We start from the raw sequence: 14,244 nt of genomic DNA on the forward strand, positions 1-14,244 counted from the left end.
TCTCCCTACCATGCAACGTGCGGAATAAAACGTGAACTTGTGTTTTACAGGTACAGCATGCCTATGTCGATTTTTTATGGTTTTGTATATTAGTAGATAGACATAGGCCAAAATCCTTTTTAATAAAAACCTTTCCCAAACTCAATGTCTGCCAATTTTCATTAAGTTACAGACAAACAAACAAACAGAGATATGTATGTATATACCTTCAAATTTGAATTTGAAGGTACACTTCAATACATGTCATATATTAATTTAAGTAAAATTTTCTTGGACGAAAACGTATAATCGCGTCTATTAGCTCTAACATGAAGTATTCATTTACGTAAGCAAATTGTGCGCCGCTATGCATAATGGGGAAGAGGGAGTACATAGGTTCTTATATATTCATAAACGTTCCTTCCTTAGTACTTCCTATTTATAAATTCAACAATTTCAACAATTCAACAATTTCGGTAAATTATTTTATGGCAAATATAATGTAAAAACATTTCGTATTTATAAATAAATAAATACATAAAATAAATCAGCTTCACGCTGCATCCCGCATAAAGCAAGGTAGGCAGAGGGAACCTAGATTTAAGACGCGCTTTACCTCGACACCAGAGCGAAGAAATGATAATATAAATTTAAATAAATATTTCCTTTTCTCGAGTGGAGATCGAACCCACACCCAGTCGCACGCATTATCTCTTTCACCGGTACTATTGTCGCCATTTGCTTTTATCAACTCTACACAGTGGCATTCATCACGACCTCACGAGTCGTTTTACTATATTGTTTTAATAAGGCATATAAAACCGCTATTATTTTATTATAGGTACTACACCTACAAATATAAACGTTTTTCGGTATAATATTTGAGGGGTGACAGAATCTATACTAATATAATAAAGCGGAACGGTTTGTTTGTTTGTTTAAGCGCTAAGATCTCTGAATCTACTGGTACCTCTTGTAGGATCATATTGTTGTCCGTCTGTCAAGACCATGAGTGCGTGGACCATGCGTGGAGGTATCCAGCTAAAATTAATATCAAATATTCAGGTCTAAGGTCCTTTGGAGTACAGATCAAACTTCAAAGCTAACGCAATCATATGAGAACCAATTTATGCATCGTTTATGGTGCTTCCCGGACCTCCTTCCTTCCCCTCTTTCCTCAAAGCGAGAACCAAAAGTGAAAATTTATAAAAAAAATCAATGCAAACTTATATTTGTAGTTAATTTCTTACAAAAGTAGTGCATACGCCCACAAAGTTATATTTAAAGCAAAATATATCCATTAGTCAACTAATAAATAAGTAGAGTTAACAGTTTTGACAGCCCTATAACAAATATGCAATTAGCATAAATCGTATTATGTGCTAGAAGTATATAAAGTCAACTTATAACTATTTTCCGGATCAGTCGAGCTCTTACAGAACGACCAATATTAAACACCAATAATGGCTGTGGGCAACGTAATATTTGCTGTACTAACAACTCTGGTAGGTTGGATTGTGATTTATTTTATCTTCTATACCTTATCTTCTGTCGATCTTCTCTATTTTCCTTGTATATCGCCTCGAGTCTTGCGATTTCTTCTTTTCTAACCAAAATAAAATTTCTCTTATATTTTTGAAATGATTCTCTTAAATCTTAGGTCCCAGAAAAAGTTTGTAACCCACACAAATGGTACATTTAGACACATATTGACTATAATATTTTTTTATCATTTCATTTAATATTAAATAATCAAGCGAAAAGAAATTTTATGAATTATTGATTTCCATAAATACATAATTCAAGCTTTGTAGCATTTCTACAAAAAACTTTTCGAATAATAATTTAATCTCATAATTCAGGTAGCTGTTAATTTTATTTTTGCTGAGGAAAATCCGTTAGAATTAGATGATTTCGATTACGATCAAGTAGAAGAAAGAAAACAAGACAAACCACCAAGCAAAAAAAATGATACAGAAAAAAACAAAGAAAGTACAATATCTATTTTATTTGACACCTCTTCTGGGCCTGTATTATCTTCCTCATCTAACTCCACACAGGTATGTCTTCACTACATTCTATTCAATAGGTCAACGGAAATTAATGAAAGTTAGCAAACAACATTTAAAATTTGACAAACTTAAGTTTGCGGGCATTTTTACTTATTTTGTACTACAAGTATAAGTTTGCAATAGTTTTTCTATGACACAAGCATACATTTTCATTTTTACGATATTTTTCTTAATTTATATTGTTCAATGTTTATATTGTTCTCACTTCTTGCCAAATTTCATTATTGTAGGTCGGTATGGTAAGGGAAATTACCGATAGGGCGTTTTCTGTTTCCCGACAATATAGGTTTTGATTACGCGACGAGTAAAGTTAACAAATTTAAGTTTGCGTTTGTTAAAAATTTATAATTATTTTTTCTACGAAATACGTATAAATTTCCACTTTTCAGTTTTTTCCTTTATTTATATTGTACTTTCGTGCCAAATTTTATAGCTTTACGTCGCTGGGAATAATCCTTTAGGTTTGATTATGCGGCAAATTTCATACAAGATGCAGCAACCAGGATGCATGAATGTCCGTATCTTTTGATTGCGTTGACTTAGAAACTTGACTTTTCCCTCAATATTTGACATTAAGCTCGATACCTTCTTACGATTTTAAGATAAATTAATAGACAGACTGACAACAAAGGAATCCCATAAAGCTTCCGTTTTTTTACTTTTGAGGTACGGAACCTTAAAAAATATGATAATCTGAAAAATCTGTTGCATTGTTAAATTTTTATCAATATGTTTCGTATACGAATATTTAAGTTAATAAAAAAAACAGCTTCAGCCTGTATCACGTATACAGCAGGGTAGGCAGAGGTGACCTAGTGTTAAGACACTCCGTTCCCCATTTTTCACCAAAATTTAACGGGGCATTGCGTGTTGAACGGCGGAACATATAGTCACATCCTTGTGCCCCTGCGCCATGACGGCCTCTAATATTAATATCTTCAAGTTCAATTTAATTTATTAATCTGCTTGTATTTAAAATAACCCTTTTTTATCATATTTTTTAACAATTTTCAAACTTACAGGGCCCCATCTACTATTTAAGTTGTACAAAAATGGATCGCTGCCGTTCTGCTAGTAAAAGAATTGCCTTCCAATGCAGTGGTACTTTACGCTACTCCAATAAAGGAAAAAGCTCATTATCACCTCGCAGTTAATGCAAATCTGTCTAAATTATTTTGGATATAATGGTAAATAGATAATTAAATTACTTGATAGTCACAAAATATGAAAAATGCATAATATTTGAGTTAGAATCCATTATCACTTCGGTCTAAATTTTCAGCAACAATATTTTTTCTTTATTATATATGTTTTACAAGTTAATTTAAATAATTTGAATTGCTGTGGATTTTTCAATTTTTACTCGCCATTTTTACTTTTGATGCTTTTGAGTTTATAATTCATAACATTCCTATAACTATTTTGTTCTCTTTCAGGAAACTTGGAATATGAAAAACGATTTTCAATGTATTATAATATATTTTTGTAATATGGTACTGTAATAAATATAATTCACGTCATATATTTCTTTTAATTGTCCTCTTTCATATTGTAATTCGTGAGCGAATCGTAATCGCCCACCGCGAGCTCCTTACCAATTTCGGGATTTATTTACTAATCGCTTATAAAGCAATACTAACCAAGTCCCTTTGAGTCAAAAAAAAACATTTAATAAAGGCGTAGAAGTAATGTACTGTTTGTGATAAAAGTATAAGTATGAGGATCGTCGAAGCGTCTTAACTTCTCATAATTTCGAGAATTCAGAGTTCAGAATAATTGGCTTGAGGTATAACTGGCATTTTAACTGATATTTCTAGATTTGCAAGATTATCAAAGCAATTTTATGTAGTGGGTGTCTAGGATTTGCATACAGTTAAAAGGTGAGTTGAAAGGCCTAAGCGATTTGTGGCACTAAATTACATGATGTAAATAATACCTTATAGTAGATCGATATTTGTAAACATTTATTTAATAAGATAATTGAGTCGTTTTCAAATGGTAATATAAATAAATATTAGTATTTAGAAAATAGATTTAGCAACGGCTTGATATTAAGGATTCATTATTTTACTTGAAAAATAAGGATGATTTCATCTTTAAATAGTTTTCTGCGTGCACTTAATATGATTAAAATCATCATTTAACAGGTGGACAATTAGAATAAGCATTGATTTTAAGATTGACCTTCTATTATATAATATTTCACTTTAAAACGTAAGGCAGACGCTCGCATTTCATCGTCTATGCTCATGATCAAACGGAACCGGAACAAAATATTTCAAACGATGGCAACCACTGTTTGCGGCAGTTATTTGCCACGCAACCATTTGTTATAGTGTTCAGAAGAAATAAGCTTTAATTTAATATATAATGAATTCATTAAAAAACACATGAGTGCAAATTATTAACATTAAGTGACCTGTTTAAACCAGGCAACCCTGGACTTGCGGCAGACTGAGAGCTGGCAACCCTTAATTTTCCAATTCCTTGTGCGATTTTCTTTCAAATGATGTGCGATTCATATAAAAAACATATGAGAGCAATTTTCTCCAAAAACGCGTTACGAAAAAATGTAATTAAAGATGATTGCGGCAGGATTCTTCTAGGCAAGCCAAGTTGTCTATTCTACAATCATGTATTATTCATTAATACAAGTTTAATTAAAAAAACAGATCCCTGCAGATTTAAGCGATGGGATCTCGACCTAAAAGAAAAGATAGAAGCGAAACTATCGATTCTCAAAAGAATATGAGACGAATTTTGAAATAAAATTAGTAATAAAACCAAAAGATATGTTTTTAAAGGGAAAGCATAGCTTAATTGAATACAAGAATTATTTTAAAAAATAACGAATTTTTTTAAAAATCAGATTCCAACAAAATACAAATATGTGTTTGATATTTTAACCTGTTAAAAGATCAGAACTCATAAAATATAGTTAAATATTGGTTTCTCTAAATTAAACTGAATTAAATCAGCTCACGCTGTTTTCCGCACACAGCAGAGTAGGCAGAGGCAACTTACGTTCTCCAGTTTCCACTGAATTCTGGAGGCAGAAATAAAAATTAAAATTAAAATAAATATTTCCTTCCCTCAAATGGGGATCGAACCCACAACCAGTCACGTTTACAGTCACAAAGTGTGACGTATGGCGTTTACATGGCGTATGGCGTTTACATATAATACGTATTATTTCTTTCACCGGTACTATTGTAGCCATTTGGATCAGGATCTCACGATTCGTTTTACTATATTGTTTTAATATAGCATATGAAGCGCTATTATTTTATTATACTATACCTACAAAGGTAAACGTTATTTTTCGGCATAATATTCAAAGGGTGACAGAATCTATACTAATATAATAAAGCGGAACAGTTGTTTGTTTGTTGAAGCGCTAAGATCTCTGGATCTACTGGTACCTTTTGTAGGATCACATTGTTGTCCGTCTGTCAAGACCATTTATCTCGAGATTGCGTGGAGGTAGGTATCCAGCTAAAATTATTATCAAATATTCAAGTCTACAGTCCCTTAGTTCTTTTGCATTTTGTATGAAATTCACCGCGTAGTCAAAACCTATAGAATCCCGTCCCAGTTATGAGAATTGGCACGAGAACTTACAACATTAATGAAAAAAAATCCAAAACTGAAAATTTATAAGCAGAAAAAAATCATTAGAAACTTTTATTTGTACTTTATTTCATACAAAATGAATGCATACGCTCACAAGTTATATTTATCAACTAATTTAAAAAAATTAAAGCAATAATAAATAAATATAGTTAACACTTTTCACAGCCCTATAATAAATATGCAATTAGCATAAATCGTATTATGTGCTAGAAGTATATAAAGTCAACTTATAACTATTTTCCGGATCAGTCGAGCTCTTACAGAACGACCACTATTAAACACCAATAATGGCTGTGGGCAACTTAATATTTGCTGTTCTAACAGCGCTCGTAAGTTGGATTACGATTTATTTTAACTCCTGGACCTATCATCATCGACAGAACACAAGAATATTCTCTTTGTATTAGTTCTTATGTTCTGTCGATGTTCTCTATTTTCCCTCTATAATGCTTCGAGTCTCTATCCTATGATATCTTCTTTTCAACCAATATAAGAATTTTAGCTTTTATTTTTGAAATAATAATTACATTTTAGGTCCCGTTAAAAGTTTGTAACCCACACGAATAGTAGATTTGGAGATATAATGATTGTGATATTTTTTTAAAAAATTCATTATCATTAATATTTCTATAAATAATTCAACGTTTGTAGCATTTTTACAAAAAAATTTTTTGAATAATAATTTAATGTCACAATTCAGGTAGCTGTTAATTTTATTTTTGCTGAGGAAAATCCGTTAAAACTAAATGATTTCGATAACGATCAAGTAGAAGAAAGAAAACAGAATAGACCACCAAGCAAAGGAAATGATACCAAAAAAAAGCAAGAAGGAACAATATCTCTTTTATTTGACACCTCTTCTAAACCAGTACCATCTTCCTCATCTATCTCCACACAGGTATATCTTCACTACATTTTATTCAATAGGTCAACGGGAACTAATAAAATTTGGCAAACAACAACACTCTGTATCCCGTATACAGCAGGGTAGGCAGAGGGAACCTAGTGTTAAAACACTCCATTCCCCATTTTTCACCAAAATTTTAAGGGGCATTGCGTTTTGAATGGCGGAACTTAACGCCGGGCTGGTGCCAGACCGAAGAAATTAAAATATTAACAAATAATAATTCATGCCCTCGCTCTCGAGTGGAGATCGAACCCACAAACGTCGCGCTACAATCACATCCTTGTGCCCCTGCCCAATTTTATTTATTAATCTGCTTGTATTTAAAATAACTCTTATTTATCATATTTTTTTACAATTTTCAAACTTACAGGGTCCCACCTTCTATTTAAGTTGTACAAAAGAGGTTCGCTGCCGTTCCACTAATAGGGGATTTGCTCTCTCATGCCATGGTACTTTACGCTAATCCAATGAAGGGAATAGCTCGTTGTCCACTGGCAATCAATGCAAATCTTACTAAATTATTTTGGATATAATGGTAATTCTCTTTTGAGTTTCTCATCATTCTTTGAACTAATATTGTTTTAATAATACTTAATTCTAATCGAATCCTTCTAAAGCAAATGGCAAACGACGCAAATAAACGCAATTAAATTACGTGATATTTACAAAATATGAAACACTATTTGAGTTGGAATCCATTTTCAACAACAATATTTACAACAATATCATTTACTTCAGTTAAAGTAAACATTTACTAATCTAAATATATAGTTACTACCGACAGACATAAAAAAAATTAACTTTTACTGTTTATGGCGGTGAAATTTATTCATTTACTGATTTCAGTTAATTTCAGTTATTGCAATAAAATATTTATTTTAGTATGAGAGTTTGATATTCATAACATTCCTTAACAATTTTGTTCTCTTTCAGGAAACTTGGAATACGAAAAACGATTTTCAGTGTGTTATAATATATTTATGTAATATGGAACTGTAATAAATATTATTCACGTCACACATTTCTTTTAATTGTCCTTTATCATATTGTATATAAAAACCACCTATCTTTTGTATGTGACCTCACCTATGTTTTGGAGGCTAAGATCTTTGGGTTGAGCATATGCTCTGGTGAGAGGTGTATTCTTGCTAGATCAGCTTCACGCTGTATCCCACACAGCAGGGTAGGCAGAGGGAACCTAGTGTTAAGACACTGCGTTTTCCACTTTCAGCCGAATTCTGGAGACATTGCGTGTTGAGTGGCAGAACTCAACGCCGCGCTTTGCCTCAACACCAGAGCGAAGAAATGGACATATAAACGTAAATAAATATTTCACTCTAGCTAGATCTTGGTCTTTAAATAATTTTAATAAAGAACAACGCGGTAACTGTTTAGTATCAGCTATCAGCACGTTATTTGAAAGGCAAATGAAATGTCAATTGATAGTTTGAAGTACATTCAACTATCTCTTTAAATTTATTAAAGTGAAGATGGGCTTAGCTCTGTATCATGTTTTACTGACCGATTACTAATCTATATAAAAATATAGCGTATATATTCTATCTCCAGCACAGTGTAATTGTAATGCACTTTTGTAGATATTGATTAAACTGTATTATCCACAGCATACGCGATATAAGGTTTTTTTTTCACACGGTAATCGTCTCATTGTAAAAAAAATTCCAAATCGGTCAGTTTCAAGTTAGAGAGTATGCATATAGACTATTAATACTCAAAATTTCAGCTTGCTAAAATGACGTAGGTCTGGGGGCCCTGGGATCTCGGTCTATTAGATCTTTTGAATGAAATGTCCGATTTTAATAATTAAAAAAGTATTTTTACAGACACTAAAATTATCTTTAATAACATTTAATGGGATAAGGAATAATACAAAGCACTTTTGTCAACTTTTAAAATATAAAAAGCAGTTATAGTAGTTGGATATATGGTATGACTGACTTTTTTTTTATTTTTAAACAAAACTAAAAATATTTTAACAAAACGACAGACACAGTTGAACTTGCGTAGAGAATTGAAACTATGACTTTCAAAAACGTTGAATATCGATGTTAAGAGTGGGGCTGTTGGCGTTTTACGAAAAGCAGTTTTACAGCGCGGATGGCTAAAAAATAGAAAAATCAAATATTCTCGCCGTAAGTAAGAAATATTCGTGCCTTGAGCACGTAATGCCTTGTTGCAGTATTTGATTGACGATATAAGAAGAGCAGTTTTCAAGGGGGTGTGTGCTTTTTTGTGTTATAGGATATACATTTTTATTTATTTTCCAAAAGTCGTCATAAAAATAAGAAAGGCCGATTTAAGATATAAATGCTTAAGATTGTTATTAATTTAAAAAATATATAAGACATATGAAAAAACGTGTTGGTTTTTAGTGTCCTAAGTATTATTGTATAATAACAATAGACAAGTTGTTATTTACCAAATACTTATATTTTATTGCCAAATATATATGAAATATAGATCATAAAAGCTTGTCGAGCAATTTGCTTCTATAAATATACTAGTACTAAATTAATTACGTAAAATCTGTATTTAGTTTAAATTTTTAAAGTTTCAATTTAGTCAAATATTCCTTAGCGCGACAAGCTTTTATGATCATATAAATTGTGTATAATGAGGTTACGAGTTTATAGTTTAAATTTAAAAGAGAAACTTTATTTTCTCCTTTTTAGAGCGTTTAAATAAAAGCTTTTTCTAAAAAATATTTTTTGCGTTTAATTTACTTAAATTGAAAAATTATGCAAGAAAGAAAAAAGAAAGACTTCTGTCTTTGACTGACGCAAAACTATCGATTCTCAAAAGAATATGAGACAAGCTTTGAAATAAAATAAAACTAAAAGTAATGTTTTCAAAGGGGAAAGCAGAGCTTAAACGAATACAAGAATTATTTTAAAAAATAACGATAATTAATCAAAATACAAATATGTGTTTGATATTTAATCTAGGTATTAAAAGATCAGAACACACAAAAAAGCGCTAGAAGAACATAATTAAATATTGGATTCTTTAAATTAGGAGAGGCAATTTAGGGTCAAGGCACTTCGTTCTCCACTTTCCGCCGAATACTGAAGGTATTGCGTGTTGAGTGGCAGAACTCACTCAACGCCGCGATTTTTCTAGACACCAGTGTGAAGAAATTAAAATACTTATAAATTTGAATAAATATTTCCTTCTCTCGAGTGGGGATCGAACCTTCAACCAGTCGCGTTTACAGTCACACATACGTATTATCTCTTTCACTGGTACTATTGTCGCCATTTGCTTTTATCAATTCTACACAGTACCATTCATCAAGACCTCACGATTCGTTTTACTATATTGTTTTAATAAGGCATATGAAACTGCTATTATTTTATTATACTACACCTACAAAGGTTGTATAGTATACGCCGTTGTTTTTAACGTCGTTTTTCGGTGTAATATTCGAGGGGTGACAGAATTTATATTAATATAATAAAGCGAAAGAGTTTGTTTGTTTGTTTAAGCGCTTTGTTTAAGCGCTTGGTCAGAGATGACCAACACAATCTAAAGATAAGAGCAGCGATCAGCATATTTTATGCTGAATTTGGTAAAAATTGATAGAGAAGTCAAAACCTATAGAGTACTTCTCACGGACGTACAGTTATGAGATTTGGTGCGAAGCAAGGACTTACAATGAAGTGAAAATTTAAAAGTAGAAAAAAAATTAAATTATATCGCCCATTAAATTATATTTGTTAACTTTATTTGCCGTGTATTCGTTATGTATTATATTCAAACAAATAATTTTATTTATGAATGCCTATGCAAATTAAAGTTTGTCAATTTTCATAAATTGTACTTCCCGTTGACCTATAATACTGAAATTGAATACGGAACCCTCGGTGGGTGAGTCCGATTCACATTTGACCGAGTATTTTTTTATTAATATTATACCATGTTAGAGCTACTTCATTTTTTCTTGCAAAATATACCTATCAGCTAATTGATAAATAGATAAATTTAACACTTTTCTAAACAAGGTCTACCCTCTGGCTGGTAAAGCGCCGCCTAAGGTTCGACATGAGGTGGCATGTCCGACGTGAGGAGGAAAAAGATCCTCGGCATCCACTCTATGGCTACAACGCACCTCGTGCCCGTTTGAAAAGTCGCCACAGTTTTATTAAAGCTATCAAAATTATAGATTGTGGTCTGAGTCGTGCTAGAGTACGGCTATAGCAGACAAACCACCCACCACTTTCAGTCTTTGTCCCGTCCCCCCCAAAGAGTGCCTACCCGCAGATTACAACTTGCAGCCAACATGGAAGTCGCTTAATCGTTTACAGGTTGGCCGATGGAAATGTCCATTCACCGGCTCACATGACGACTTGATTGAGGCAACAGATGCCGCAGTTGACGTGGCTAAATACTGGCAAAATATGATCTGAATTTTCCAAGCATTGACACGAAACAGAAGAAAAACACTTTTCACAGCCCTATAATAAATATGCAATTAGCATAAATCGTATTATGTGCTAGAAGTATATAAAGTCAACTTATAACTATTTTCCGGATCAGTCGAGCTCTTACAGAACGACCACTATTAAACACCAATAATGGCTGTGGGCAACTTCATATTTGCTGTTCTAACAGCGCTTGTAAGTTGGTTTGTGTTGGATTTTATCTTCTGTACATATAATCTTATCTTGTGTCAATGTTCTCAGATTTCCCTATATATTGCTTCGAGTATAACATTTCTTTTATATTTTTGAAATAACAATTTTGAAATGATTCTCTTACATATATTTTAGGTTCCAGAAAAAGTTTGTAGCCCACACAAATTGTAGATTTAGACACATATTGACTGTGATATTTTTTTACCCTTTTTTTTCCTATATTAAATGATCAAGCGAAAAGAAGTTTTATGATTTTTTTTCCATAAATAATTCAAGCTTTGTAGCATTTCTATAAAAACTTTTTAAATAATCATTTAATCTCATACTTCAGGTAGCTGTTAATTTTATTTTTGCTGAGGAAAATCCGTTAGAACCAGGTGATTTCGATAACGATCAAGTAGATGGAAGAAAACACCACCAACCATCGAAAAAAGAAAATAATACCGAAATAAAGCAAGATGGAAGTGCATCTGTTTTATTTGATTCCTCTACTATAGCATTATTAGCTTCCTCATGTAACTTCTCACAGGTATGTCTTCACTACATTCTATTCAATAAGTTAACGGGAACTAATAAAAGTTAATAAACAATATTTAAAATTTTACGAACTTAAGTTTGCGGGCATATTTATATAAAAAGCACTACTAATAGTTTTTATTTATGGATAAAAACTATTATTATATTGCTAACTTCAATACATAAGCATAAAGGAGATTGAAATGATTACATACATTTTTGGGCCCAGAATGTAAAGAGATGAAAATAGTGTCATTTATATATAAATCACAAGATATACAAGTGTCGTGTGTAGTGTAGTTATTTTTACTACAAAATATCTATAAATTTCCTCTTTTCGGTTTTTTCCTTTATTGTAATTTCGGGCCAAATTTCATAGCTGCAGGTCCACGGGAATTACCTTAAAGGTTTTTATTATGCGGCAAATTTCATATAAAATGCAACAAAAAGGGGGTCCTAAGGGACCGTATCTCAATATTTGATGTTCATTTTAGCTTGATACCTTAGCTGATAGTTTAGTTCAATTGTATTTATTAATCTGCTTGTATTTCAAATTAATCTTATTTATCATATTATTTAACAATTTTCAAACTTACAGGGCTATAACTACTATTTAAGTTGTACACGAGAGGTTCACATTAGTTCTACTCCTAAAGGAAGTGCTCTCAAATGCAGTGGTATTCTACGCTACTGCAATGAAGAAGGATGCTCATTTTCCCCTGGCAGTTAATGCAAATCTTACTAAATAATTTTGGATATAATGGTAATTCTCTTTTGAGTAATTTTTTTTTGACTTATCATTCTTTAAACTAATAGTTTTACTAACACAGTAGAAACTCGATTATCTGGACCTCGATTATACGAATTCGCGATAATCCGGACTATTACCGCTATCACTATTTTATACAACTTACTACTAGGAAACCTAAGAAAATGTATATGTACGTAAGTGCGTACGTAATTTATATACGTATATTGGAAAATGTTAATAATTTCCTAATAAACGTTGTAAAATTTCTTAATTTTTATTGGTGTGTACATATTGTTTTTAATAGACATATAACAATTTTGTGCTACATATGCATACAACCAGCTTTTCCTTATACATCCAGATTTTCGATTATCCGCATGACTAACGTCAACAATTATTCCGGTTAATCGAGTTTCTACTATAGGTACTTAATTCGAATCGTATCCTTCTAAGGAAAATGGCAAACAAGGCAAATTAAACAGTGACACTAAATGAAAAATAAACTAAATAGATAATTAAGTTACGTGTTCACAAAATATGAGAAATGCACACATTTTGTATGTTTTACTATTTAATTTAAATAATTTGCATTGTACTTGATCACACAATGAATACTTCTGCTCCTGGAAAAAGGAGTTAAAGTAAACACTCTCTGTCTAAATATATATGGAAAATGAAGATTAAAATCTATATTAAATAAATCTTCATTTTTAAAATTCATCGACGTTAACAGCTAAACTTTTAACTGTTTATGACGATAAATATTTATTTATTTACTGAATTCAGTTAATTTCAGCTATTGTAATAATATAATTATTGTAGTATGAAAGTTACTATTTTTTACTTTTGATGCTTTTGAATTTATAATTCATAACATTGCTTAATTATTTTGTTTTCTTTCAGGAAACTTGGAATACGAAAAACGTTAGTTTTCAGTGTATTATAATATATTTATGTAATATGGTATTGTAATAAATATTGTTCACGTCTCATTTTTTTTTAATTGTCCTTCCATCAAGGGTTTCGTGCCAATTTAAAATAAATAAAATAAAATTGTGACTGTTGTAACAGTACTTATGTACCTTGGATAAGTATAAAATAAATAAATAAGAAATAATAAATTATACATGATAATACAAATAAATAACATAGTTAACTATGAATAATACAATCTATATATTTTAGTATCATATTAATCTAGACTAGTTCATGTATCGCCATCCCGAGTGTCGCAACCGTCGTTTCATATATGTACAGAGGATAAAGGCAATCTTTGGGTATATACCTGTTTTACAGATCACCAGGTCTCACCCTTTCAAAATCTACAAATAGACTGGTTTCAGATAGAGAAAGAATCAACAGTATAGTCCTTAGAGTAATCGTTAGTATTAGGTTAGTATAAATTAATGATTAATTTAAGCTTATATGTTCAAATGTGAGTATATGCCCTACATATTATTTAGCAATTAAGAATAAATTTTCAGTTTCATCATAGTTACAGCATTTGAGCCATTACGTTACCAGCTCGTTACATTTATTTTTATGATTGTGGCAGCCGAAGTCTTCATAAAAAAAAGGAATTCATGGTGTAGGGGCGGGGCGCTGCCCTTGCTCTTTAGACGCGCTCTTGGCTTTTCTTCTTCTGAAAAATACTAAATGTACAGACAAAATATTTTCTATGTTTTATTATATATAGAGAAGAAATAAAAATTAAAATAACATATAGTATCG

At 31.4% G+C, this 14,244-nt stretch overlaps 2 protein-coding genes across 2 annotated transcripts; both read left to right on the forward strand.

Annotated features, from left to right (window-relative positions):
• The first annotated feature begins 1,362 nt into the window (after window positions 1–1,362).
• On the forward strand, window positions 1,363–3,571 carry LOC146538959 (uncharacterized). The gene is made up of 4 exons (XM_085185768.1): window positions 1,363–1,484; window positions 1,842–2,039; window positions 3,074–3,238; window positions 3,488–3,571. The coding sequence occupies exons 1-3, from the start codon at window positions 1,443–1,445 to the stop codon at window positions 3,203–3,205; spliced, it is 372 nt and encodes a 123-aa protein (XP_085041894.1). The 5' UTR covers window positions 1,363–1,442; the 3' UTR covers window positions 3,206–3,238; window positions 3,488–3,571.
• Window positions 3,572–11,136: 7,565 nt separating this feature from the next.
• Window positions 11,137–13,505, forward strand: LOC146538960 (uncharacterized). Its single transcript, XM_085186010.1, has 4 exons — window positions 11,137–11,228; window positions 11,578–11,775; window positions 12,361–12,525; window positions 13,417–13,505. The coding sequence occupies exons 1-3, from the start codon at window positions 11,187–11,189 to the stop codon at window positions 12,490–12,492; spliced, it is 372 nt and encodes a 123-aa protein (XP_085042136.1). The 5' UTR covers window positions 11,137–11,186; the 3' UTR covers window positions 12,493–12,525; window positions 13,417–13,505.
• Window positions 13,506–14,244: the final 739 nt, after the last annotated feature.

The sequence above is a fragment of the Heliconius melpomene genome, chromosome 5 (assembly GCF_056956725.1).
Source record: "Heliconius melpomene rosina isolate 202511_hmr_F chromosome 5, ASM5695672v1, whole genome shotgun sequence".
Classification (NCBI taxonomy): domain Eukaryota; kingdom Metazoa; phylum Arthropoda; class Insecta; order Lepidoptera; family Nymphalidae; genus Heliconius; species Heliconius melpomene.

Excerpts from the sequence above, each read along its gene's own strand:
- LOC146538960 (XM_085186010.1), top strand. The coding sequence starts at position 11,187 with ATGGCTGTGGGCAACTTCATATTTGCTGTTCTAACAGCGCTT. Across the intron at positions 11,229-11,577 it reads TTGCTGTTCTAACAGCGCTT|GTAGCTGTTAATTTTATTTT; the intron begins GTAAGTTGGTTT and ends CTCATACTTCAG. Across the intron at positions 11,776-12,360 it reads CCTCATGTAACTTCTCACAG|GGCTATAACTACTATTTAAG; the intron begins GTATGTCTTCAC and ends TCAAACTTACAG.
- LOC146538959 (XM_085185768.1), top strand. The coding sequence starts at position 1,443 with ATGGCTGTGGGCAACGTAATATTTGCTGTACTAACAACTCTG. Across the intron at positions 1,485-1,841 it reads TTGCTGTACTAACAACTCTG|GTAGCTGTTAATTTTATTTT; the intron begins GTAGGTTGGATT and ends CTCATAATTCAG. Across the intron at positions 2,040-3,073 it reads CCTCATCTAACTCCACACAG|GGCCCCATCTACTATTTAAG; the intron begins GTATGTCTTCAC and ends TCAAACTTACAG.